Source organism: Natator depressus, chromosome 5, assembly GCF_965152275.1.
Source record: "Natator depressus isolate rNatDep1 chromosome 5, rNatDep2.hap1, whole genome shotgun sequence".
NCBI lineage: Eukaryota > Metazoa > Chordata > Testudines > Cheloniidae > Natator > Natator depressus.
The window spans coordinates 110863287-110887206 of NC_134238.1; the positions used below are offsets into that span (position 1 = coordinate 110863287).

Here is a 23920-nt window from a genome sequence, read left to right on the forward strand (position 1 = left end):
ATACATTCTATTCTTGTTACAGCACAAACCATTAAACAAAATATGAAAAGACGCCCTTTGACTGAGACACAAGTTGTGGTCCTGTTTGCCCATATATAGTGGCTATCCATGTAAAATTAAAGATCCCATGTCATTTTTCAAGAGAGCAAAATATTTAACCATAGTGTCCTTGGAGAATATCATGCTGTTCATTCAGGCTGAAATTTTTCAAGTTTTCATCCATGATTTTTGTTTCCACATTTAATTTATGCCTTGCTCTAGGAGAATTGATACAGCCAGTTACTTGCTCATGTTGAGCCATAACAGTTTAGGGCTGTGGGTTTTTTCCCCTACTGCTGTTAGTTTGAGGCCTGATTCAGCCATCTTTGCTGTCATTGAATAATACCTTATTCTGCCAACTTCATGGAATGATTTGTGGGAATAAAATGTGCTACTCGTGAGTAAGAGTGGCAGAATTAGACCCTCGTTGAGTAGCTAAATACTTCATAGCTGGCACCTCAGCTGCTGAATCTGTCTTCTGTCCTTGAGTGTGGCCTGGTTTAAGAATAGAAATGAATTAATATTTGGAAGCTGTTATTTAATGTTTATTGGCTTACGTCATTTTTCATTTCCTGTAGACTGAACCTGATTTTCTTCCCACAAAACACTGGATTTCTATGGTGATAGAAACACTCCTTAGTATTGTGAACAGTCGCTATCGTGCTAAAGGTCAAGTTTTCCCATGGTTCTACCAGGTACATCTAGAAGTATAAAAACATATAGAGAAAGAGGTTAAATCAGTAACTATTATGGGCAAGAGAATAGATATTTGGATTTAGTGATCTTAATGTCGATGACTGTATGAAATAATTGTTTAATCTTGGTTTTATTGATGCTATTAATTCTTGCAAAAAGACGTGTGGGAGGATGTGGGCTTTATTTTATTTTTTAGCAAATTTGCTTCTTATTTTTATATTTTTTCTCTGATTTTTTTCCTTCAACTCTCTTTTGAATTTTCTTCTCTGTTTGAGTTTCAGCAGTTATTGGTATCTATTTCATTATTATTATTATTATTATTATTATTTTGCAGTTTAAAAAAAAAACAACCCTAACCTCCATAACATTTCTACCTGCATGTAGAAAACTTAACAATAAAACGTTAGCATATCAACCTAAATAGATTCTCATACCACACCACAAATCAAAATTCTGAGTTTGAGTAAAAACATGGCTCTTAAATCATGCTCTGTAGGTTGTGTAACTCTGACTCTGAATGGGGAGTTATGCAGTCAAGGTCCTTCCCCTGAAAATGCCTTGTTCAACTCTCATATCTAGGGACCATTAGCAGAAACGTCCTTTCTGATTTCAAACTGATAACTAGAACCTAAAGTATGAACCTGAACCCCTTGAATAGCATCTGGACGTGAACTGGAAGCCAGTGTAGTCTTCATGAAACAGGTGTCATATGTTCTGTGCAGATACCACTGCTAAGTACACTGCAGCTGTGTTCTGAATTAGCTAAAGCTTCCTTTCTAGATTATCTTCAAAACGGTATACTTGTGTAGAACACCTTGCAGGAGGAGCCTTCAAGGGCACTGAATGACAGTGAGCATTATTGATAAAGGGTGAGCAAACTCCTTTCCCATGGAAGACACCACTTCTGTCCCTCTCTAAGTTCTTCCATCTACCTAATAATATCAAGTTGGTCTGAGCTTCAACCACCTCGTCATTATCTATGTTTCTGTCTTGGCCAGTCTGCAGGAAAAGCAAAGAAACCACACAGGTTGGGTTAGATGAGAGGAACATAGAGTGGGGGGTAAGCCATGTGATGGAACCGCAGCTCCAGCCCTCTCACCGTCTCCCCTAGTGGCCTCACATAGACTGAACAGAAGGGGGGTAATAGAATGGTTCCTGTGAGAGGTCCCTCATGCAAGAGGTGGCTCATGGTGAATGAGCATTTGTACACAAACTCTCTCTGTAATCTTTCTTAAGGAACTGATCCATAAAAGGCGGTCACATCTAGCCACATCAACAAAACATCAAGGGCAACAGTACTGAAGACTGATAGATCTAAAAGAGTTAATATCAACCCTAGACCTCTGTCATTACTGGGGGAGGGCCCAGACGACCAAAATCAGTGCAATTTTAACACCACTTGCAAATATAATGCCAGACTGCCAAGGTCAAAGGAAATCCAGGGACTCAGTTGGTACTAGAGTTAATATGTTGCAGTCTTCCAAACCATCTGCCTCCAGAAGTGGTACAATTTAAAAATACATTGTATTTTTGAGACAGATCCCAGGGACTTCATTCACAGCAGTTCCCTCTTCCAAAAATACAATATATTTTAAAATATGTTTTTTCTTTCTCAGTCTGTAAATTTCAAAGGACAAAGCCTCCTGTAGAAATCACTGCTCTACAGGATACCTGGCATTCTGATTTGAGTAGTTTTCTTTTTCTTCCCATAATTATATATAAGCTAATGCACGTATAGTAGGCTATTGCGTATAATCAGCTTTTATTTATAGCTTTGTAAATAGAGGCAGTTACAGGGATTTCAGCTTTTAAAATGAAAAGGAATTTAAAGCCTTTGTGATGAATAATCTATCTCCTGGGAAGCTTTTCCACCAAAAATTTTGCAGGATCTGCTGCTGATCCTCCACCCTGGACTTGATGTTTCCCCACCGCTAAAGCAGCTTTTTTTTCTTCTTGATAAATTCCTGGCTTTGTGTAATTACAGAATCACATGCCTGTTTTTATTTACACATACATGAGTTGGATCACTCTGCTGAATATTTTAGCAAGAAAGCTGACTATGAGAACAGATAAGTGTATTTATTCTCAGACCAGCTATTGAATTCCTATTTCCCTCACACACTTTGTTTTTAATTCCATATTTACTCATCCTATTTTCATTCTAGAATGTATATTTTCAATTACCATATTATTAGACTGGTTATGAGGGGAAAGGAAATGTTGCTGGAGGCAAAGCCATGAAATACTATATGCTCCCAAATAGAAATGCAATTATAGTACTGTATGCAGTATACTTTTATATTCCTAAAATACTGTTTTCCCTCACAAATTGGAAAAAAGAACAAAAAAATCTTTTTTTTTTAATGTGTCCTAGAAATCCTATTCTGGTGGAAACACAGCCAGTGCTATTGCTCGCTCCTGTGCAGCCACTGCTTTGTCTCTCTTGGTGCCAGTTTTCATTGTATCCTGCAAGGAGAAGGTTGAGGAAGTCCTGAGTGTACTGACTGCCAGGTTACCTGGGAAACCAAATGCTGATGAGTCTCAAGCTGTTCAAATCCACATAGGCCTTGCTTTGGGGATGTTTATCTCACGTTTGTGTGAAGAAAAAGTCAGGTATGGATTACAGTCTAAAGCAGGTGTGTAAATAACTAACTTCCTCCCCTTCCCGTAATGTGGTATTTAAGTTCTGCAGAATAAAGTGTTTACATTTTGTAGTCTAATGATTCCCAAGGTCTTTTGCAAGATTACTTAAAACATCTTTTTTATTTCTTGATTAATCTCTTCTTCTTCCCCTCCTCTGTTATTGGTGCCATACTATGCTAGGTGTGCTTGTTTAAATACAGCATCACACCCTCAAGATTAATGATGCGTTTTAGTTTTCATAATTGTGTAGGTGTTAAGATGCTCGTGTGACTCACTTCAGTGATACAGCCACAAAAAGAATGTTAAGGGGATTAGCTTCCCTTATGTATATCATTGTGTGGTGGTATTCACAATTGTAAGAACATGATTGTCACTGTTTGTGTTAAGCTATATGCTGCAGAAGTATGACATACAACAAGAATGTCTGGTTTCTTGCACCTGATACTAAACCTCTTGGCTACATCATGAAACACACCACTTTCTAAAAGCTGTGTGTATCCAGTATAACGGACCTTCTTGAAAGTGTATCATTACTCTGTGGGGTGATGACAGCATTCTCAGGGACTGTTCGGTAGAAGTTACCTTACAGCATATCTGTGCAAGGTTGAAAGGAGACTCTCCAAGATGATTGTCACAGATTCCTGAATGTTGCCAAGAAATTCAGGCACTCAGCTTAGGCTATGGATGTTTTTAACTTCATGACTTTTAGGGTTTGTGTTTGCTTATACCCATAGTAAAATACAGGTACTTGATTTAGGTCTTGCTGGCATAGCTATTATTTTTATCCCTTCAAGCTGAAGCACCTCCCTTGGCTAAAATGCATTTTGCATTCATGCGCTACCCTGATATTCAGTACTAAGGGAATAATGGGAAAATAAGATTGCCCTGCTTTTTAAAAACCTACAGCACAGTTTGAGGATACATTGCCTCTTGATAATTAGTCAGTAGTGACAACTGAGCTACAGATAAGCCATAAAAGCCTTCTGAGAAAACAGGATTAGATCATCACACTGTACCAGGGGACCTGAACTATAGTTTGACTTTTTTTTTTTTTTAAAGGAGAATAGCAAGAGGACATTTTTTAAAAATTCCTTGCATATTAAGGCAGGTCGGTTTTTGCTTTTTTGCCACCAAATTTTCTTGCTTGTCATAGTAGATATTCCTTAAATTCAGCTACCAAACTCTGACTTAGGAAACTATTCATGTTGAACCTAGAGATAATTTACACCAAAGCCTTCCTACTCTTTAAGAGGATTTTCAGCACATTCTGTAAGCAAGAAATCCCTTGGGGGTTAGTTCAGGATGTTCAGGCCTCTTTCTCCAAATAAGATCCAAGGATTTTGCTTTTCATTTGTGGTGCTGGTGGTGAGGGAGCAACTTTTCAAGAGCAAGCCACAAAATTAAGTCTCTGAAAACATTAAGCCTGTGAAAAATTAAAGGTGCAGCTGCAGCCAAGTTTTATGGGCCATGTACTACTGTGGTTTTCTTCCTTTTTGGTGTTAGCAGTAAAGGTCTCAGGCTTCTGTGTGAGTGCTGCCTCATTACAACTGAGCCAGTAGAAACAGTGGTGGGTGCTGAAGTGGATTCGTGGACTTCAGCTGTACATGTGTTTGTGTAAAAGCACAAAAAGTGAACAATCATGCACTTATGTAGTATGAAATCTATTTTTTTTAGCAAATAAAAAACAGTGTTGAATGGCAAGTTCATTCTTACCAATATCACAAGGAGCTTGAAGAGCTGAACAGTATCTTTTCTATTTTTTTTGTAGTGATGTATCTGGCCAACAGATGAATTTACTTCTAATGAAGTCCCTTGATGCATTGGAAGATTGCTGCTTTGACACCAGTCTGGAGTACAAGTAGGTTTATTCCATTACTGATGTCAGTATTTACTATGATTTTTACCATTCTTATAGTCCATTAGGGCTTCAACCCACAAATTCTGAATTTAGGACCCCAAACCTATTGCTATGAGGAGACTGATCCTGTCCGTCCGTGAATACTTCTACCTGTCTTGTGTCTTCTAAATCCCTTACCGTGCTCATTTTAACATACATGTTAGGATTAAAAATTCAATTATCTTGTTCATTGGCGATGGAGCAGCAGGCAGTGGCAGCAATTTGAGGTGGAGCATTGTTGCGCACCTTACCTGCACGTGTTCGTTAATGAAAGACTCTTTTGAAAGTGCCCCTCAGTGTTCTTTGATGGCTGCCAAGATGTTCAATGGAGTCTAGCTGCTGCTGCTGCTTTGGAGCCTATTGCTGGAATGTGCATGTGTGCACAATATAGTCTGAGCCATAGGAGCAGATGCCTCTCATGGCTCCTTTATCTGGGAGAGCCAGTCTGTTCAATTAACAGCTGTGGATGGCACGAAAAATATGAAGGGAGGCAAATGTGTGTCATATGCTGCGGGTGCCTTGAAGGGAGCAGCAGTATGTCAGCAGGGCAAGACATTGTTGAAGAATATTCATAGTTACCAACATAGGCAAGCCCAAAAGTATCCGCATACTGAATTATTTCCTGTATATTAGTTGCCACTTAGCAATCAACATGTACCACAGAATGGCATCTCAGATATGATAGTTACTTTCTATTCTAGGAACAGAGAAATATCTGCAATATCTCAGGTATCACTGTAAGTAAATGTTAACTTCGTAATGATGACCACTTATGTTGATTCTTCTGTTACCAAAGGCATCAGAGCAACAATTTCTGTTCTTCCCCTCCCTCTTTGTACTTCTTCAAAAGCCCAGGAGGAGTCACAGCTATACTTCATTGGGCTCTGAAGTTGGAAAGATTAGTTTGGATTCTGATTTGAATTTCTCTGCCCTTGGCTGGCATAGAATGCACAGGCAGTTGTATCAGCTGCATCACATTGTTATACCCACCGCTGCTTAAGATAAAAGCTTCACAGTAACAGCCAAAATAGTCCCTCCGCTCCCCCGCACCTGCCAGCGAGAGGCGGACAGAAGAACACAAAACAGTGGAGAAGAGAAGAGGAAAGATTAAAGCCTTTTTTCCCCTGTTTGATATAAGTGTAAAGTGAGTGGGGGGGTGGCGGGGGAAAGAGTGTTAAGCTAGTTATAAAATTGGTGTGCAGTGTGAATCCTTAACTTGAAACTGAGCAAGGAAGTATTTTTAGGCTTTAGTTGCTATTGATTCTTGTCCAGCTAAAACAATAGCTGTTTTTAAAGTGGGTTCCTTTAGCCTTTATATTTTGCACCATAGACACTCTTGTCTATGTGACTTCAGTAGTATGTTTATTTCATTTGGACTTCATCTGCTGGAGATTGTCTGAAGATACTCTGGTGTTCTGTTCCATCAAAAATATGCTACAAACTGTCTGCAAATAGATATAATATGTTACATAAATAAGGGAAAAGTTCAGTTTTACACCCAACATATGTTCCCTCTAAATGTGGTTGGAATAAAGTTGCTTCTATTTAATATGTTTCTGGGAGAGTTGCTTCTGGTGATATAAGTCACCAAGAGCAAATTCATCATGCTGGCCTGATTTAAAAGGTGTGTAGCTTTTATTAAGAGATCTCTAGCTGCTTTGAGCTGCCATGTGCTTGGAGAGGATATGTCTTATATCTTATTGCCATCTAGTGGAAAAGACATCACTTACTACCATATTTTTTCACTGTTGTACAGTAGATCTTTTGGTTTGTATACATTTTTTTGCAAACTAGTGGCTCAGTACTGCTTTCTAATACATGATATGCACCATTTAGGAGATGCAGTGAGACATCCTATGTATCGAAGAGCATTACAGATTTTTTCCTTGTGTGCCTATTTAATATAAAAATTCAGTGCAGTGTGTACTGCACACACTGGAATTCACATAACACTGTACACTTTTGACTGATACGTTGACTGTCTATGTTGATAGTAGTGTTGTTCACACTAGTGCTGTTGTTCAGTTTAATTAGGATAATTCTCTCTTGCATTTTTTGTTAGTATACTAATTCTTTATATTTTAAGGCGAAAAAACAAAAGATAGGGAGCTATTTCACATAAGCAATAAATATTGTAATAAGCAACAAGATTACATGAATATCAATAAAACATCTGTTCAACTAAACCAACAAATGATTGTTTACACCATCATATTGTACTATTATAGAGCTGCAAGTCTGCGTAAATTACAGAAAAAACTTAAAATCTTGCAAAACCTTTCTCTTCCAATAGGCCACCATAAGAATGACACAGTATTGACACTCCCTCTTACCCAAAAACCCAAGCAACCAACCAAACATACAAAAAATCCTACCCTGAAACAAATCAGCCTTAAGGGGGGAAGAACCCTAGTAACATTTTAGAAAACCAAAAACTTTACTCCGCCCCCAAAAGGAGACATGTCAGACACTCCAAGCAATCAGATAGGGACTTTGGTATTGCTATTGATTTTACATGGAAGATGCTCAGATGCTACAGTGATGTGTGGTGGTATAAAACCCTAAGATAGAGAATTAAATAAATATTGTTTAGAAACCTATATTCACACACATTACTGTTGAGTGTATGTGTATGTGTAAATATATATAAAATGGGGGATTTTGACAAGTAACTCAATGATTAAGTCACCAGTAGAGTCATTAGGCTCTCTCTCTCAACATTATTGACACACAGAAGGTTCACTATGTGTTTGCATTCATAGTTATATAATGCCTTTTTATGTTGTTGTTCTAATTTACATTGAATATATTATCTCTCTAAACAAATTCAATTCTACAAGTATCACAGAGAAAGCAAGGTGAAAAGAACCAATCCAGAGAGAACATCCAGTTTCATCCAATTGTTACAACACAATATACAGATAGCGAATATATTGAACAACATATGGTCCTTGTTTTATTATGTATTGGCTTGGGAATTTTTTTCCTTTTCAACCTAAGAAAAACAGTGTGTGTTGAAGATGGGGTTAACTTTGACCTCTCTATAGTTTATGTATGCTCCAAATGTTGAAGTATGCCAAGATAAGTCACATATAAGTGGTAGTATTTGTGGCTTACCAAATATATATTTTCCTTCCTTAAGGTATATTTTTATAGAGCCTTTCAAATGTTTGGTTACTATATTGATCTATGGTATAGCTGAACTAGTCTACAACTACTTGAAGAACAAACAAGATAGGACAAAAAAGTTTGATTGTGGGCAAAAGATGAATGTTAATGCTTATCTGTTCAGTATATGTGCAATAATGAGCCTGATAAATCTGAAATTTTCAAGGCATTAAATGGCCTCCATTCAAATAATCATCTAACATCTGTGCACAATAAATTGATTTGCCTCTGCAAAATGTTTAATATGATCAAATATCTGCTTGACAGCAGTACAGGGTAAGTTTCAAACATTTTCAATACAGAGCTCCATCATTAAACCTTCTTATAGATTACTGGTCCAACTGTAGTCAATGGCAAAAATTCCTGTTAACATCAGTTGTTTCAGGATTTAGCCCTTATGCATAATATTGGCCCTTTTAACTTTTATTTTTGTATTAATTATTTGTGAAGCACTTTGTGGAGCAATATACTCTACAGTACTATATATGGTTGAATTATTCTGCTGAGAAGAGAAAATACCATTATTGTCATTATGTCAGAAATATTACAGTAAGATCCCATAGAGCATGCTGTGGCACTTTCACTGGTATGTTTTTAATGACCGTATAGACACAATTTGAAAAGAGAGAAGTAAGAATTATCACTAATAAATTCACTGTTTTCCTCACAAAACTTTATTCCTCCTACACTCTCCTATGAAATGTAAATAATTTTTAAAGCATTGTTACACTGGAAATTGTTGTGATTGGAAATCTAACTATATCAAACACATTTTTTCTTTTAGCCAAACTTTGTCTCTAATTTTTGCATATTTTTATGGATAAATTATAATATAAAATTTATGTATGATAACTTGCGATAATTCTAAATATTTAATTTTCCAATTCTTCATTAGTTCATATATCACAGTGATACTTAGGAGTATCTGTTGCTGAGGTTTATCTTCATTGTCCTCTGAGGCGTAGATAGAGACTGGGAAAAAATGTCTCTGATCCTTGTAGCCACTGCCAATTGCTGTTGGAAAGTGTTAAATATTTAAAGATAATGCCAAAGTATTTCTTGAAGTTATTTTTTAAACAGGATATCCTAAGTTTTAACAAGAATCCCCAGAACTTTAAGCAGTCCTTTAAGGAGATTAGGTATCAGTCACAGTAGTAGTGTATATGCAGTTGAAATGCCATATAGGTTCAAATTGAGTTTCTACAGCTCAGTATCCTGAGTAGTATTGAAAAATAGATCCAAAAGGAGCCTAGGCTTCCTTAACTCTTCCCAATCCATCGGTGATCTTCTTGAAAACACCATCCTGGCCACTATGGATGTAGAAGCCCTCTACACCAACATTCCACACAAAGACTACAAGCCGTCAGGAACAGTATCGCCGATAATGTCACTAGGAACGTGGTAGCTGAACTTTGTAACTTTGTCCTCACCCATAACTATTTCACATTTGGGGACAATGTATACCTTCAAATCAGCGGTGCTGCTATGGGTACCGCATGGCCCCACAGTATGCCAACATTTTCATGGCTGACTTAGAACAACGCTTCCTCAGCTCTCGTCCCCTAATGCCCCTACTCTACTTGCGCTATATTGATGACATTTTCATCATCTGGACCCATGGAAAAGAAGCCCTTGAGGAATTCCACCATGATTTCAACAATTTCCATCCCACCATCAACCTCAGCCTGGACCAGTCCACACAAGAGATCCACTTCCTGGACACTACGGTGCTAATAAGCGATGGTCACATAAACACCACCCTATACCGGAAACCTACTGACCGCTATTCCTACCTACACACCGCCAGCTTTCATCCAGACCACACCACACGATCCATTGTCTACAGCCAAGCTCTACGATACAACCGCATTTGCTCCAACCCCTCAGACAGAGACAAACACCTACAAGAGCTCTATCAAGCATTCTTACAACTACAGTACCCACCTGCTGAAGTGAAGAAACAGATTGACAGAGCCAGAAGAGTACCCAGAAGTCACCTACTTCAGGACGGGCCCAACAAAGAAAATAACAGAACGCCACTAGCCATCACCTTCAGCCCCCAACTAAAACCTCTCCAACGCATCGTCAGGGATCTACAACCTATCCTGAAGGATGACCTATCACTCTCACAGATCTTGGGAGACAGGCCAGTCCTTGCTTACAGACAGCCCCCCAATCTGAAGCAAATACTCACCAGCAACCACACACCACACCACAGAACCACTAACCCAGGAACCTATCCTTGCAACAAAGCCTGTTGCCAACTGTGTCCAAATATCTATTCAGGGGACACCATCATAGGGCCTAATCACATCAGCCACTCTATCAGAAGCTCGTTCACCTGCATATCTACAAATGTGATATATGCCATCATGTGCCAGCAATGCCCCTCTGCCATGTACATTGGTCAGACTGGACAGTCTCTACGTAAAAGAATAAATGGACACAAATCAGACGTCAAGAATGATAACATTCAAAAACCAGTTGGAAAACACTTCAGTCTCTCTGGTCACTCGATTACAGACCTAAAAGTGGCAATTCTTCAACAAAAAATCTTCAAAAACAGACTCCAACGAGAGACTGCTGAATTGGAATTAATTTGGAATTAATTTGCAAACTGGATACAATTAACTTAGGCTTGAATAGCAACTGGGAGTGGATGGGTCATTACACAAAGTAAAACTATTTCTCCATGTTTATTTCCCCCCCCAACCCCCCACTATTCCTCAGACGTTCTTGTCAACTGCTGGAAATGGCCCACCTTGATTATCATTACAAAATCCCCCCCCCCCCCCCCCGCTCTCTTGCTGGTAATAGCTCACCTTAAGTGATCACTCTCTTGTTACAGTGTGTGTGGTAACACCCATTGTTTCATGTTCTCTATGTATATAAATCTCCCCACTGTATTTTCCACTGAATGCATCCGATGAAGTGAGCTGTAGGTCACGAAAGCTTATGCTCAAATAAATTTGTTCGTCTCTAAGGTGCCACAAGTAGTCCTTTTCTTTTTGCGAATACAGACTAACACGGCTGCTACTCTGAAACCTAACCATTTTATGTTTTCTCTTCTTTTTAAGCACTGGATGCATCTTGGGTGTAGGACTGGTTCTTTCATTTATGAGTCACAGCAGCCAAACAGAATCACGGGTTCATGTCTCTGCCTCTCTGAGGAAACTCTGTAACTACCTGGATGACAGTGAAGAGCAAAGCAGAACGTTCCAGGAGGTAGGACTCTTTTTTTAAATCATAACTTTCTATCCCCTCCACCTTTCCTTTGTCCCCACCCATAACATTGATTTTTACTGAAGACATAGCCATACATCCCAGACTAATGATACACAATTCCAAGGTATGTTTCTTTTATGCATGAACCTTTGACTTCTAGTTTTTCTTTTATCATACCATTCTAGCTTTATATTTATTAAACAAAGCTTATTTGATATTCTATGTTTTTTATTTAATACAGCACCGGCACTAAAAAATAATGCATCAAACTGTTTTTAGATAGAAACTTTGTCTCTTCTTAGGTAGAATCCTTGCTGCAAGGGATAGTCTCCCAGAAAGCACAAAGCAAGTTACTGATAAACAAGGATAACCCTTCCTTTAAAGTGGTCTCTGCTCCTTTCTTTGAAAGTTCGTTTTGCTTGCTCCTGTGATTGTAGCACTAAGGAATGCTACTGTGGCTGAGAGTTTGTCAGCATTTCCCATTATAACAGTTTTCAAGTGTTTTAAAACTCAGATGAGTGGGGTTTAAGCATAACATTATTTATATAGTGCCAAAATGCATGACACTTAACAGACAAATGAGATGTCATCCCTGCCCCAAAGAGTTTACAATTCAAGTTGAGATGTAACTTCATTAGTGAGGCTGACAAAACTGGGGAAACTGTAATGGAGACTGAGAGAGAGAGAGCAAATTAGAGCATGTGCTTATATTTAAAAAAAGCCTGTTCCTGTCACATTTAAGCCCATTGCATGCTGAATAGTTGAATTACATAATCCCCTGTTTTTCTAAGGGATTTATAAGCCATCAGTACAGAGTTCTACTTTTTTTGTACAGCACTAAAACTTTTCTTTTCTTTTTAAAAATAAAGGTATATTTTTATATAGTTCAGTTTTTGCTGGCAGTCAATATATGTTGTGGATTAGCCTTCTATAGTTCTTGGATTTTGCAATGAAGTGTTTTATAGCTATAAAGTAATGTTTCATCCCCATTGATTCTAGAGTGCTTTACCGAACCTTAACTGATGTACAAATTTTACACAGGGTTCAGTGCAGCAACTGCTGGAGTGAAATGCAGCAGCTGTTTAACATTACAAAAGACTTTGGGATAAGAAGTAAAGCATACTTCTTTTCAATTTGAAACTCCATAGGGAATTTAGGGAGAAGGTATGTAATTACGCCAGTTACAGTTTGCCCAGGATACTGAGACATGACTACACTTACAAAAAAAAGCCATGGAATCTTTGATGACCAGAAGTGGTTGGGACCGTAGCTTACCATTTGTGTTTGTGGGGAAGGTTTCTGCACTCCCTGTCTTATTCCTGTCCAATATGTTCAACATTCCACACCTGCATCATACAGGGTTAATCCCTGACTCATCAATATTGTATCCTGTTGCACTAGTGTGTTCTTTGGAGGTCTCCCATCCAAGTACTGACCTGGTCCAACCTTGCTGCGTCTGAGAGCTGATGGGATCACAGCACATTGTGGTATAAACTCAAAGTATTTTCTTTCATTGTGTGATCTCCTGATTACACATACTGAAAAATGTGACTCTGTGTGTAGAAGGTCAAACAAAATTTTACCAAAAATATTTTTAAGCATGTAGTTTTGGACTTAAGCACGAAAAATATCAGTCCAGAGGATGAATCTTTCTAGGAAATTAAAAACAGCTGAAAATAAGGCTTATAATTGTAAAAAAACTTCTTTACCGTAACTATAATTATGCCAGAACAGCACCGCATGTTTTTAAATACATAAGCCATCAGCATCCTGCATTGCCTGGGACAGGGGTTCTCAACTTTTTACTTTCTGAGATCCCCCACAACATGCTATAAAAACTTCCTGGCCCACAACTGTTTTTCTGCATATCCAGTAGATTAAAAACCAGGGCAGGCATTAGGGAGTAGCAAGCAAGGCAGTTGCCCTAGGCACCACACAACAGGGGCCCCACAAAGCTAAGTTACTCAGACTTTGGCTTCAGCTCCAGGTGGTGGGGCTTCTGACCCACACAGTGGGGCTTCAACTTTCCACCCTGCATTCTAGCAAGTCTAGCAACCCTGCTTGACGGACCCCCTGAAACCTGCTTGCGGCCCCCCCGGGGGGCCCTAGACTCCCATCTCTTATAATCTTATGTAAAGTTTCTGTTCACAACACTGAAGAATTTAGGATGATCTTTAAATGTCACAACTCTGTCTCCAGACGGACAATAAATACAAGCATTGTGCTAACACTGGATTGAATAAAATATACAAAGGCAAAGGAGACCAGAGTTAAGGCAGCAATTACAATTTACTACTTTGGTTTAGATATAGGAATTCATAAACATTTCAAAATACTAGGTACGTCTCTTACTATCTGTAGTACCTGGGCACAGAAGTTTGGGCTGAGGGCATATGTTTAGCTCTCAACATTAGATTTCCTTTGGTTTGGAGTATCAGTTAGTCAGTAGTGTAATTTTAATGTTTGATTGTTTGTCCGTTAATGGCCAGATACTGTAAATTTGAGTGCTATCACAATCCTGACATGTAGCATGCAGCAGCATTGGAAACCACATGGAAAGCTTGTATTGGTCTGGTTATTTTACAGTGGACTTATTCCTATACTAAATGACTGTATCCACAATTTATTTCACTTGTTTCCTAGAATTAGGTATCCTTGAATACATTTGGGGTGGGTTACTCATTATCTGGGCTGGGGTGGGGGAATGAGGTGCCTTGGTGTATATCTACAGTATTCATTAAAAGCTGTTTCCTATGTGTTCCCACCCTGGGAAATGTTAACCTGTCTTTTTTTTTTTTTTTTACCTGTATTTTCCCCCTTTCCCTTTATTCAGATCCTTGCCTACTCCATTGCCTGTTCCTGCGTGTCTGCTTTCAGCATGAAAATCATAGAGGCAGTGGAGGCTGAAGAGATCATGAACAAGTTGCGGACATTAGCGGAAAATAATCAGCAGGTTATATCCACAGTTTGGACCGCTTTCTTTCATTATATTAGTTTCTTTTCCTATGTATCTTTAACACTGCACCCATGTCAGCATAAGATGGAAATTCCTTGATTTCTTGGGTATTTGTTTGAAAGTGTGTGATTTGAGGAGTATACAATGAAGGCCGGTTGTTTGATATGTATATTCCCTATAACTGTTCATGAACAAAGGGTGAGACAAAAACTGAATTTATATATGCTGACCATGTTTAAGGGAAAAGCTTACATTTTGATTTCAGGGTGTCTCAGCACCTTGAACCTCCCAATTAATATCTTCTTCCTAGTTCTGTTCTTGAGATCTTCTCTCACTGGGGAAATAGCCTTTCTCTGGGTTCTCTTGAATTATTGGTAAGGCTACGGTTTTGTCACGGAGGTCGAGGAAGTCACAGAATCCATGACTTCCAAAGAACTCTGTGACTTCAGCCCTGCAGCCACAGGGGGCAAGGGGCCCCAGCAGTGCTCCCCTGCTGTCATGGAGGGCAGGGGGATCCCCACAGTGCTCCCTGCCACTGGGAAGGGGGCAGGGGACCATACAGCTCCCCTCTGCCACTGGTGGCAGAGGGTCCTGGAACTCTGAGTCCCCACCAGTGGTGGGGGCCCCAGAGATCCCAGCCACCTCGCAGCTGCCCAGTCCCTTCTCATTTTATCATGGATATTTTTAATAAAAGTCAGGACAGGTCAGGGGCTTTTTTTCTTGATTTTTCTTTATTGCCCGTGACCTGTCCATGACTGTTACTAAAAATATCCATGATAAAATCTTAGCCTTAATTATAGGCAACTGAATTTCTACTCTTTCTATAGACTCCATACTGCAGATCACAAACACAACCCTAATAGCTTGGTGTCTCAACCACAACTTCTTCTAGGGTTTCCCTTTCCACACAGTCAGTGTTCTAGGACAGCGATTCTCAAAATGTTGGTCACGACCCCATTTTCATGGCGTTGCCAGGGTTGGCTTAGACTTGCTGGGGCCCGGGGCCCAAGCCCGAATGCTTCAGCCCTGGGCAGCAAGGCTCAGGTTACAGGCACCCTGCCTGGGGCTGAAGCCCTTGGGCTTTGGCTTTGGTCCCCCGGCCTGGGGAGATGGGGCTTTGGCTTTACCTCCACCCATGCCCTGGGCTGGCGGGGCTTGGTTGGGCTCAGGCTTTGATCCCCCTTCCTGGGGTCCTGTAGTAATTTTTGTTGTCAGAAAGGGGTCATGGTGCAATGAAGTTTGAGAACCCCTGTTCTAGGATCTCCATCTAACAGATGATCAAAACAGCATTCTTTTGTTACTTCAGCATCCCTTGACTGGCCTTCTGTCACAGTTTGACTCCCTTCGCTCCAACAGCCTTGTTTCAGCACTGCTTCTTTCTCCTCGTCGAGCCAATCTCTACCAATGGGAAAAGAGAAGTGCTGTCACCGAGAGGAAATGCTGACAGGACTGTTCACAATAATCAGCAGACTAGTAAATGTATCTGGAAATGGGAGGCAAATCAACATTTACTTTTGTAATCCTTTTTCTTCACATCAGAAAACCGTCCTCGAAAACAGAGACTCCTGCATCTTGGTCCCTGGGGCACTTGCTGGTGGTCTGCAAACAGCTGGCTGGTCATATGATACTAGTCATATGATAGTCATATAACTAGTTTCATATTCATACTAGTCATGATACTGTGATACTAACTTGCCAGCAAGTTAAAGTAGTATGGGCTGGATGAATGGACTATAAGGTGGATAGAAAGCTGGCTAGATCATCGGGCTCAACGGGTAGTGATCAATGGCTCCATGTCTAGTTGGCAGCCAGTATCAAGCGGAGCGCCCCAAGGGTCGGTTCTGGGGCTAGTTTTGTTCAGTATCTTCAATAACCATCTGGAGGATGGCGTAGATTTTACCCTCAGCAAGTTTGCAGATAACAGTAAACTGGGAGGAGTGGTAGATACGCTGGAAGGTAGGGACAGGATACAGAGGGACCTAGACAAATTAGAGGATTGGGCCAAAAGAAATCTGATGAGGTTCAACAAGGACAAGTGCAGAGTCCTGCACTTAGGACGGAAGAATCCCATGCACTGCTACAGACTAGGGACCGAGTAGCTAGGCAGCAGTTCTGCAGAAAAGGAGCTAGGGGTTACAGTGGACAAGAAGCTGGATATGAGTCAACGGTGTGTCCTTGTTGCCAAGAAGGCTAACGGCATTTTGGGCTGTATAAGTAGGAGTATTGCCAGCAGATCGAGGGACGTGATCTTTCCCTCTATTCGACATTGGTGAGACCTCATCTTGAGTACTATGTCCAGTTTTGGGCCCCACACTACAAGAAGGATGTGGAAAAATTGGAAAGAGTCCAGTGGAGGGCAACAAAAATGATTAGGGGGCTGGAACACATGACTTAGGAGGAGAGGCTGAGGGAACTAGGATTATTTAGTCTGCAGAAGAGAAGAATGAGGGGGGATTTGATAGCTGCTTTCAACTACCTGAAAGGGGGTTCCAAAGAGGATGGATCTAGACTGTTCTCAGTGGTACCAGATGACAGAATGAGGAGTAATGGTCTCCAGTTGCAGTGGGGGAGGTTTAGGTTGGATATTAGGAAAAACTTTTTCACTGGGAGGGTGGTGAAGCACTGTCACGGGTTACCTAGGGAGGTGATGGAATCTGCTTCCTTAGAGGTTTCTAATGTCAGGCTTGAGAAAGCCCTGGCTGGGATGATTTAGTTGGGGATTGGTTCTGCTTTGAGCAGGGGGTTGGACTAGATGACACTTCCAACCCTGATATTCTATGATTCTGTGATTCTAGTTCCTTCTTTTTTCCAGCTGCTAAATCACATTAAAGAAGCTAAAAATACATTATGCTGTTGCCTAATGTGACTGTTTCATGTAAACAATTGCTGCAATTGCAACAAGGGTGTTGTGTAATTGTGAAGTAGGTATTCTGTCAATGGGAGGGGATGTGGTCTAGGAGACAATGTTGATATTAAAATGTGATCCATACTGAAGAAGGTTGAGAATTCCCTGCCTTAAGGCACGGACTTTGTCCCACAGAATCGAGGAGTAGAAACTTGTAATGAGAATCCACTCTGATCATGATGAGTGTCTATACAGCTGCTGATGTCCTAATAGTTGCATTATTAACTAATTTGCATTCCACTAGTTCCTTCCTTGTCACCAGGTTAAGGCAAAGGAGGCCTTGATGTTGTCTGGTATAGTTACAAATATATATGTTGCAAATAACGCACACAGTTACGTACATGCTTAATTTTAAGTACATGCGTAATGCCATTGACTTAAGCAGGTGCTTAAGCTTTTGCTGATGGTGGCCTAAATATCTCTCTGAACTACAACACTTGTTCTTCAGCTCTCAAAAAACAGGTATCTGTCACTTGACCTAAAGAAGTCCATTGACTGATAGCAGTAGCAGTCTCTATCCTTTTTTCAAGCCAGTCATTAGAGGGCAACATCATTCCCTGTTATGTATACATAGACACACACCAAACTGGTAGATTACAACATGACAGGGCTCAACATCGTAAAACTGGATGCTTCATATAATTCAATTTCCTGAAATTGATACCTGTAGTTTTGTCTCTTTGTTTCAGTCAACTATTGGTTTTAAAAGCACCTGCTATTTTGAATGATGATGTAGCTTGTGTTAATGAACATATCAGTAGGAAGTACTGCATCTGGAAAATGCGGGATGTTTTTCTTTTGAAAAAGGAATACATGGGCTTTTGTGAAATCTGTTTTATAATCTGTGTTTTTGACATCTTGTGTTTCCTGCAGACATCCGGTTTTGCTTTGGCATTGGGTAGCATAGTTCACGGTTTGTCAGTCTGTGGACATGGGAAAGCAGAAGATTTGAGTAACAGACTGCTTCCTGCCTGGATGAAAATTGTGCTTGCAGAGGTAGAGGAGCTGTCTGTCTGTCCTTTTAAAAAAAATAAATTACTAATGAGCTTATTTCATTAAGGAGAAGGAAATAGTTAAGAATAGTTTGAATTATTTGAGCGGGCAATTAGATTCACATTTAGAAGCAAGAATCTCTCTGCAATCTGTTTAAAGAAAAAGCAACATTTTCTTCTTTGCATGCTTGCGCATGTCCATTCCATGATAGGTGTGCTTGCACTGTGTGCACGGTCACTGGAGACTTTTCCCTCAGTGGTATCCATCGGGCCGGCTCTAGTGCCCTATTCTGTTGTGTGCTCATGCACCAATATAAGGAGCCTGCTGTCTCTGCATCCTTTCAGGACCTTCTTACCACCCATGACGGTCACTGGAACAGCTCCTCCTGCTTTGACAAACTCTTACTCAGTGATCTTAGTTTAGTCCTTTTCCCTTGTTTCTCTATCCTAGTTCTTTATTTTCTCAGTTTAGACTGTTGTAGATTAGTTGTATGTAGTTAGTTGGTGCTTCTCACCCTATTAGTGGAGTTTCATCTGGTGCTGGGGCATGCCTCAGTCCCCAGGTTCGAAGCTCTGTGCCTCCTGCAGCCAACCCATGCCTGTGAGTGACCCGCACTCCAGTTGTCTGAAGTGCCTGGGAGAGACTCATCAGGGACCTCTGTTGGAATTTCAGGTCCCATACAAAGAACAACAAGGAGGCCAGGTTGAAGTCCCTCCTGATGGAGGCAGCACTTAGTCCCTCATTGGAGCCGAGAAGGTCCCACTCAGCACCCAATGCCTCAGAGTTAGTGCGGAGTGCTCCTCCCACTGTGGGAGTCTCTTGGCACCATTCTCTTTCACCTGTGCCAAAGGAAAAACATAAGATTCAGCTGGCCAAGAGGGGACTCTGAAGAGAGCCAAGCATGGGGAGCACAGTGGAATGTGGCCTGAGTGAGGCCACTCCTCTGCCCCCGCTCTGAGGGGGGCACCACTGAGTTGGCCTCATATGCAGGCTCCATTGAGTCCAGTCCCAGACAATCCCTCGGCATCAGAGGGGCAATACAGCACCAGTGGGATCACGGTACTGTCTACTCTGGAGGCGTTCATTGCAGCCAGGGACCTGCTGGCACTATCGGTAAGGCTCGTTTGTGTCACGGAGGTCATGGAAGTCACAGAATCGGAATCCATGACTTCCAGAGACCTCCATGACATTCTCTGCTTCAGCCCCAGGGCTGCAGGACTCTGGAGCTGACAGCCAGTGGAGCCCTGGCAGGGTTCCGGTGACAGGTGACAGCAGCAAGAAGCGACAAGGGGGACCCTGCAAAGTTCCAGTGACAAGTGACAGACTCCTGAGGGGGCCCTCCTCAGGGTTCAAGCAGTGGGCGACAGCCTCGCATCGGGGGAGGGGGATGCCTCGGGTAAGCGGCTCGGGTGTCCCATTTTCTTTTTGGGAAATAGTCACCCTGCAGCTCCCCGCCACTGTGGGTGGAGGGGGAACCCCTCAGATCCCAGCCACTAAGGTGGTGGGGGGAAAGCATGGAGCTGCAGCAGTAAAAGTCACAGATAGGTCACGGCTTCTGTGAATTTTTGTTTATTGCGTGTGACCTGTCCGTAACTTTTACTAAAAGTAATCATTACAAAAACAGCCTTAGCTATTGGTACTGCTTTTGCCAGCAGTACAAGAGTCGGTGGTGTCATTGCTGGGGAGCAAAAGGGAGCACATGGCCACTATTAGAGCGACTTACCCTGCCAAATGGAAGCGTTTTCTCCATGTGGTCCTCCCAATGAGACCTCTGACCTGCTAGATCACCTCTCCAGTCAATGCTGCTTCTTCTGAAACAGCAGGGCCTAGCCATTTCATCTATTTAAGGTACACCTAGCAGCCATCTCAGCCTTCCACCCTCTGGTGGAGGATAGTCGTTTTTTTTCTCACAAAATGTCCATTTCCTTCTTCAAGGGTTTAGAGAGATTATACCTGCAAATTCACGAACCCATTCCCCCGTTGGACTTTAAGGTTTAAGTCCAAAGATGCAAACAATTCGATGTTTATTGGGGTGAACTTCCAGCAAAGATGATTCCAGTTTCCTTTCTTAGTGTCTCCCTTCCCAGCTCTGACACCACAGAGCCTTACCTGTGTCCGTGTTCCCATTCCCCCCATTAGCAAAACATGATTCCAGTTTCCCCACCCCCATTCCCTGTTCCCATTCCCCCCCCCCCGTTTATTTCCTGATTGACAGCAGACTATATAGTAAAACTTGAGTTCTGCTTAGCTATACCTTAACCTATCATTTTACTGAAGTTTAACTAGCCAATCCTAACATATTGTAACATGATTATTTAACCAATTATATCCCACCACCTTAATTAGTTTACACCCAGCAAAATTCATTATACAGCAGATAGAAACAATCACAGAACCAGACAGAGTTATACAGACAAACAATAGGGAAATGGGGACTACAATGATAGAACAACACAGAAATGAGGATTTCACATCCCAGCTATTGATAAGTGAGTTCTTGCCAGACAGGATGCTATCAACCTAAGTTTCCTTTTACATTTTCTAGGCACTTCCCTTTCTCTGGAGGTGATAGGCACTATCAGGACAGGATTGTATTCCTAACAGCCCAGTAGCACCTTACTTCAATTATACTAGTTTTGAATGTGAGGATGTGACCGTTCGCTTCCCAGCTTTTGGCTGCCTCTGCTGCTTAGCCAAAGGCCTTAGCCTAAGAACAGGGCCTCAGATGGTCACAGTAAGAGAAGGCCCTTACACTGGCAGACAGTGATTTTGATTCTTTCTTTTTTACCTCTATAACTAGCTAAGTGATCAGAATACACCTAAATTCTTAGAGTATAGGCCTTTACAGACAGGCCTGCATATCTATATCCTAACATACGCCATCACCCAGCAGGCTAGAGATGATGCTGGGTTTGGTAGAGCAGTGTTGCAATCTGCATGTCCATGAACTGTCAGCCTAACTCCTAAGCTATTGCTTGGGAGGCACCTAATGTGGAATGGACATGAGCAAGCATTCAAAGAAGAAAAAATGGTTAATAACTTTTCTGTAACTGTTGTTTTTTGAGATATGTTGGTCATGTCCATTCCACGACCCACCCTCCTGCCCCTCTGTCGGAGTTAGCCTGCAAGAAGTAACTCAGAGGTTGTGGAGCTGGCTTGGCTCCTAATACTGGTGCACCAGAGGGCGCTAGAGCCAGCCTGATGGATACCACTGAGGGAAAAATCTCTGGTGACTGTGCACCCAGCGTGCTCATACCTAATGTGATATGGACATCTTGAAGAACATCAGTTACAGAAAGGTTACTAACCGTTGGGTTTTTTTTTATAAGCAACAAGGTAATGTAAGACAGCTCTCTACCAAAAATATTCCAGATAGTCTGTGAGAGCTCAACTGCATTCTTTACTCACATTGAGTAGTATCTTAGTCCATGAGTAGTCACACTGACATTGAGATTACTTATGAAGTAAGGTGGTACTTAACAAAAATTAAACTGGCAAATGGAATTGTTGTGTTTTGCTGTTCACTGTAAGTTCACTCTAAGCGCATATTTCATTAAGTAATAAATGGCTTTAGCTCTACTTTTATCAGCCTGTAAATTGCCATCTGTATGCCCAGTGAATACCGAAGCTACGCTGTGATGCTTAGATTGCGTTTAGTGTAGTAGGTGGAACTGAACAATTCTAGACCTACTGAAGGCAACATTAATCACTGTCATTTAACTGAATAGAAAATTGAGTGAAATGCATTCATTTATTATGCTTACAATTCCGTAGTAAGGATTTATCCCATTGTGCCAAAAAATTACATATGAAATGTAATTTTAAAAGCAGATCCTAAATGAATCCTCCAAGATGGGATTTGAAGGTAAATATTAATAACAGCAACACAAAATTTTGACAGTCTGTATGAAGACTTGGTCATCTCAGCATGTTCTTATGGGTGATGCACTTCAAAGATGTTAGACTGGAACATGCTGTAGTGGGAGATGCTACATCAATGAGAAATATACTGTTGTTTGAGAAAAGGAGCAAATCCCAGAAATGCTATTTATTTCAGAACCTTGGTAACATAGTTGGGTCTCACACTCAGAGGCGAGCATATGAGTTTGTTGGGGAAGAGTCTGTATAGTTCAGAATTAAAATGAAAGTCTTTTCTTGGAGGAAAATGCCTTTGCTGTTCAGTGTTTTGCCACCTTCCACCCCTTTGTCATGTGTTGGTTTTGCTTGGATTTATAGGGGTCTCCCACAATGCAGCGTCTGGCTGCTGTCAATGGGCTGGTCGCATTGGTGGGTTCTGAAGCATCCATGATACAGGTAAAAAGACATAAGCACATGATACTTGTGTTTCCTTTAGAAACAAAGTTAAAGATTCAGGCTGGAAAACAGAATGGGATCACATCTCTATGAGCACCTATAACACCAGAATGGATTTTTTTTTTGGTGGGGGGGGGGGCGGAGGTGGTGTTTAATACATTGAATAATTAAATAACTAGGCTTACTTAATAGCAAAACAGTCAGTTTGCTGCAGAGTTTTGAATTAACTGTACAAACATTTATTTCCTCTGTCAGAATAATATCTTTGAAAAGAAAATTTGGTCCTTAGGTTGCTTTCAACAATATTTGTTGGGTATGAGGGCTACACCTGTTCCTCCACCATCAGTTATGCATTTCATTGTTTTGCTTTTCCTTCAGATGTTCACATAGTTTTGCTTATTTTTTCCTGGCAGCTGAAATCTGAGGCTATCCAGTCCTCCCAGTTTCAAAATAAACTTAATGAAATCATCAGAACCCTGACGCAGGTGAGAGGATCATGTCTGTCTCCAATAATGTGTGATGTGAACTGTACTACAGTACCTTGTGTGGAGGATCCAGATTTAATTAAAAAAAAAAAAGTACCATTGTTTTTGTGTCCAGCTTGCTGTTGCAACATGGAATGGAGAGATAATGAGACTAGCCTACAAATTCATGTCCAATGATTGCCTTCACAGATAGTCAGTTTTTCTGGGGTGATTGGTCTTCAAACAAATGCAGCTTGGCTTTTAGGACACCTTCATCAATCCAGTTTGTCCTCAACCCAGAACAGAACGTCTGGTAAGATGCTTCCGTTGTTGTTGTTTAAGAATAGATGACAGGCTTTAGGGGGAGGCCCTTGTGCTAGAACACTGCAGCCACGTAAAATGAAAAGACAATCTTTGGTTCTAAAAGCTCACAATCCAAGGCATGAACTTGGAAGTTGTCACATGCAATCAGATCCTTATACCCGTGCAGAGCCTCATTAAAGTCAGTGAAAAGAACAGGAGTACTTGTGGCACCTTAGAGACTAACAAATTTATTAGAGCATAAGCTTTCGTGGGCTACAGCCCACTTCATTGGATGCATAGAATGGAACATTTAGTAA

The 23920-nt window shown here is 40.9% G+C and overlaps 1 protein-coding gene across 3 annotated transcripts in view; it reads left to right on the top strand.

Moving 5' to 3' along the window:
- FOCAD (focadhesin) overlaps positions 1-23920 on the top strand; it is a 201064-nt gene that overhangs the window by 158130 nt on the left and 19014 nt on the right. For all 3 annotated transcript variants that reach the window (XM_074953460.1, XM_074953459.1, XM_074953461.1), the window contains exons 26-34: positions 618-734; positions 3110-3348; positions 5147-5236; positions 11521-11668; positions 14502-14621; positions 18403-18525; positions 22759-22836; positions 23250-23321; positions 23511-23613. In XM_074953460.1, coding sequence (XP_074809561.1) covers positions 618-734; positions 3110-3348; positions 5147-5236; positions 11521-11668; positions 14502-14621; positions 18403-18525; positions 22759-22836; positions 23250-23321; positions 23511-23613 — 1090 coding nt within the window. The remainder of the gene's footprint in view (positions 1-617; positions 735-3109; positions 3349-5146; positions 5237-11520; positions 11669-14501; positions 14622-18402; positions 18526-22758; positions 22837-23249; positions 23322-23510; positions 23614-23920) is intronic.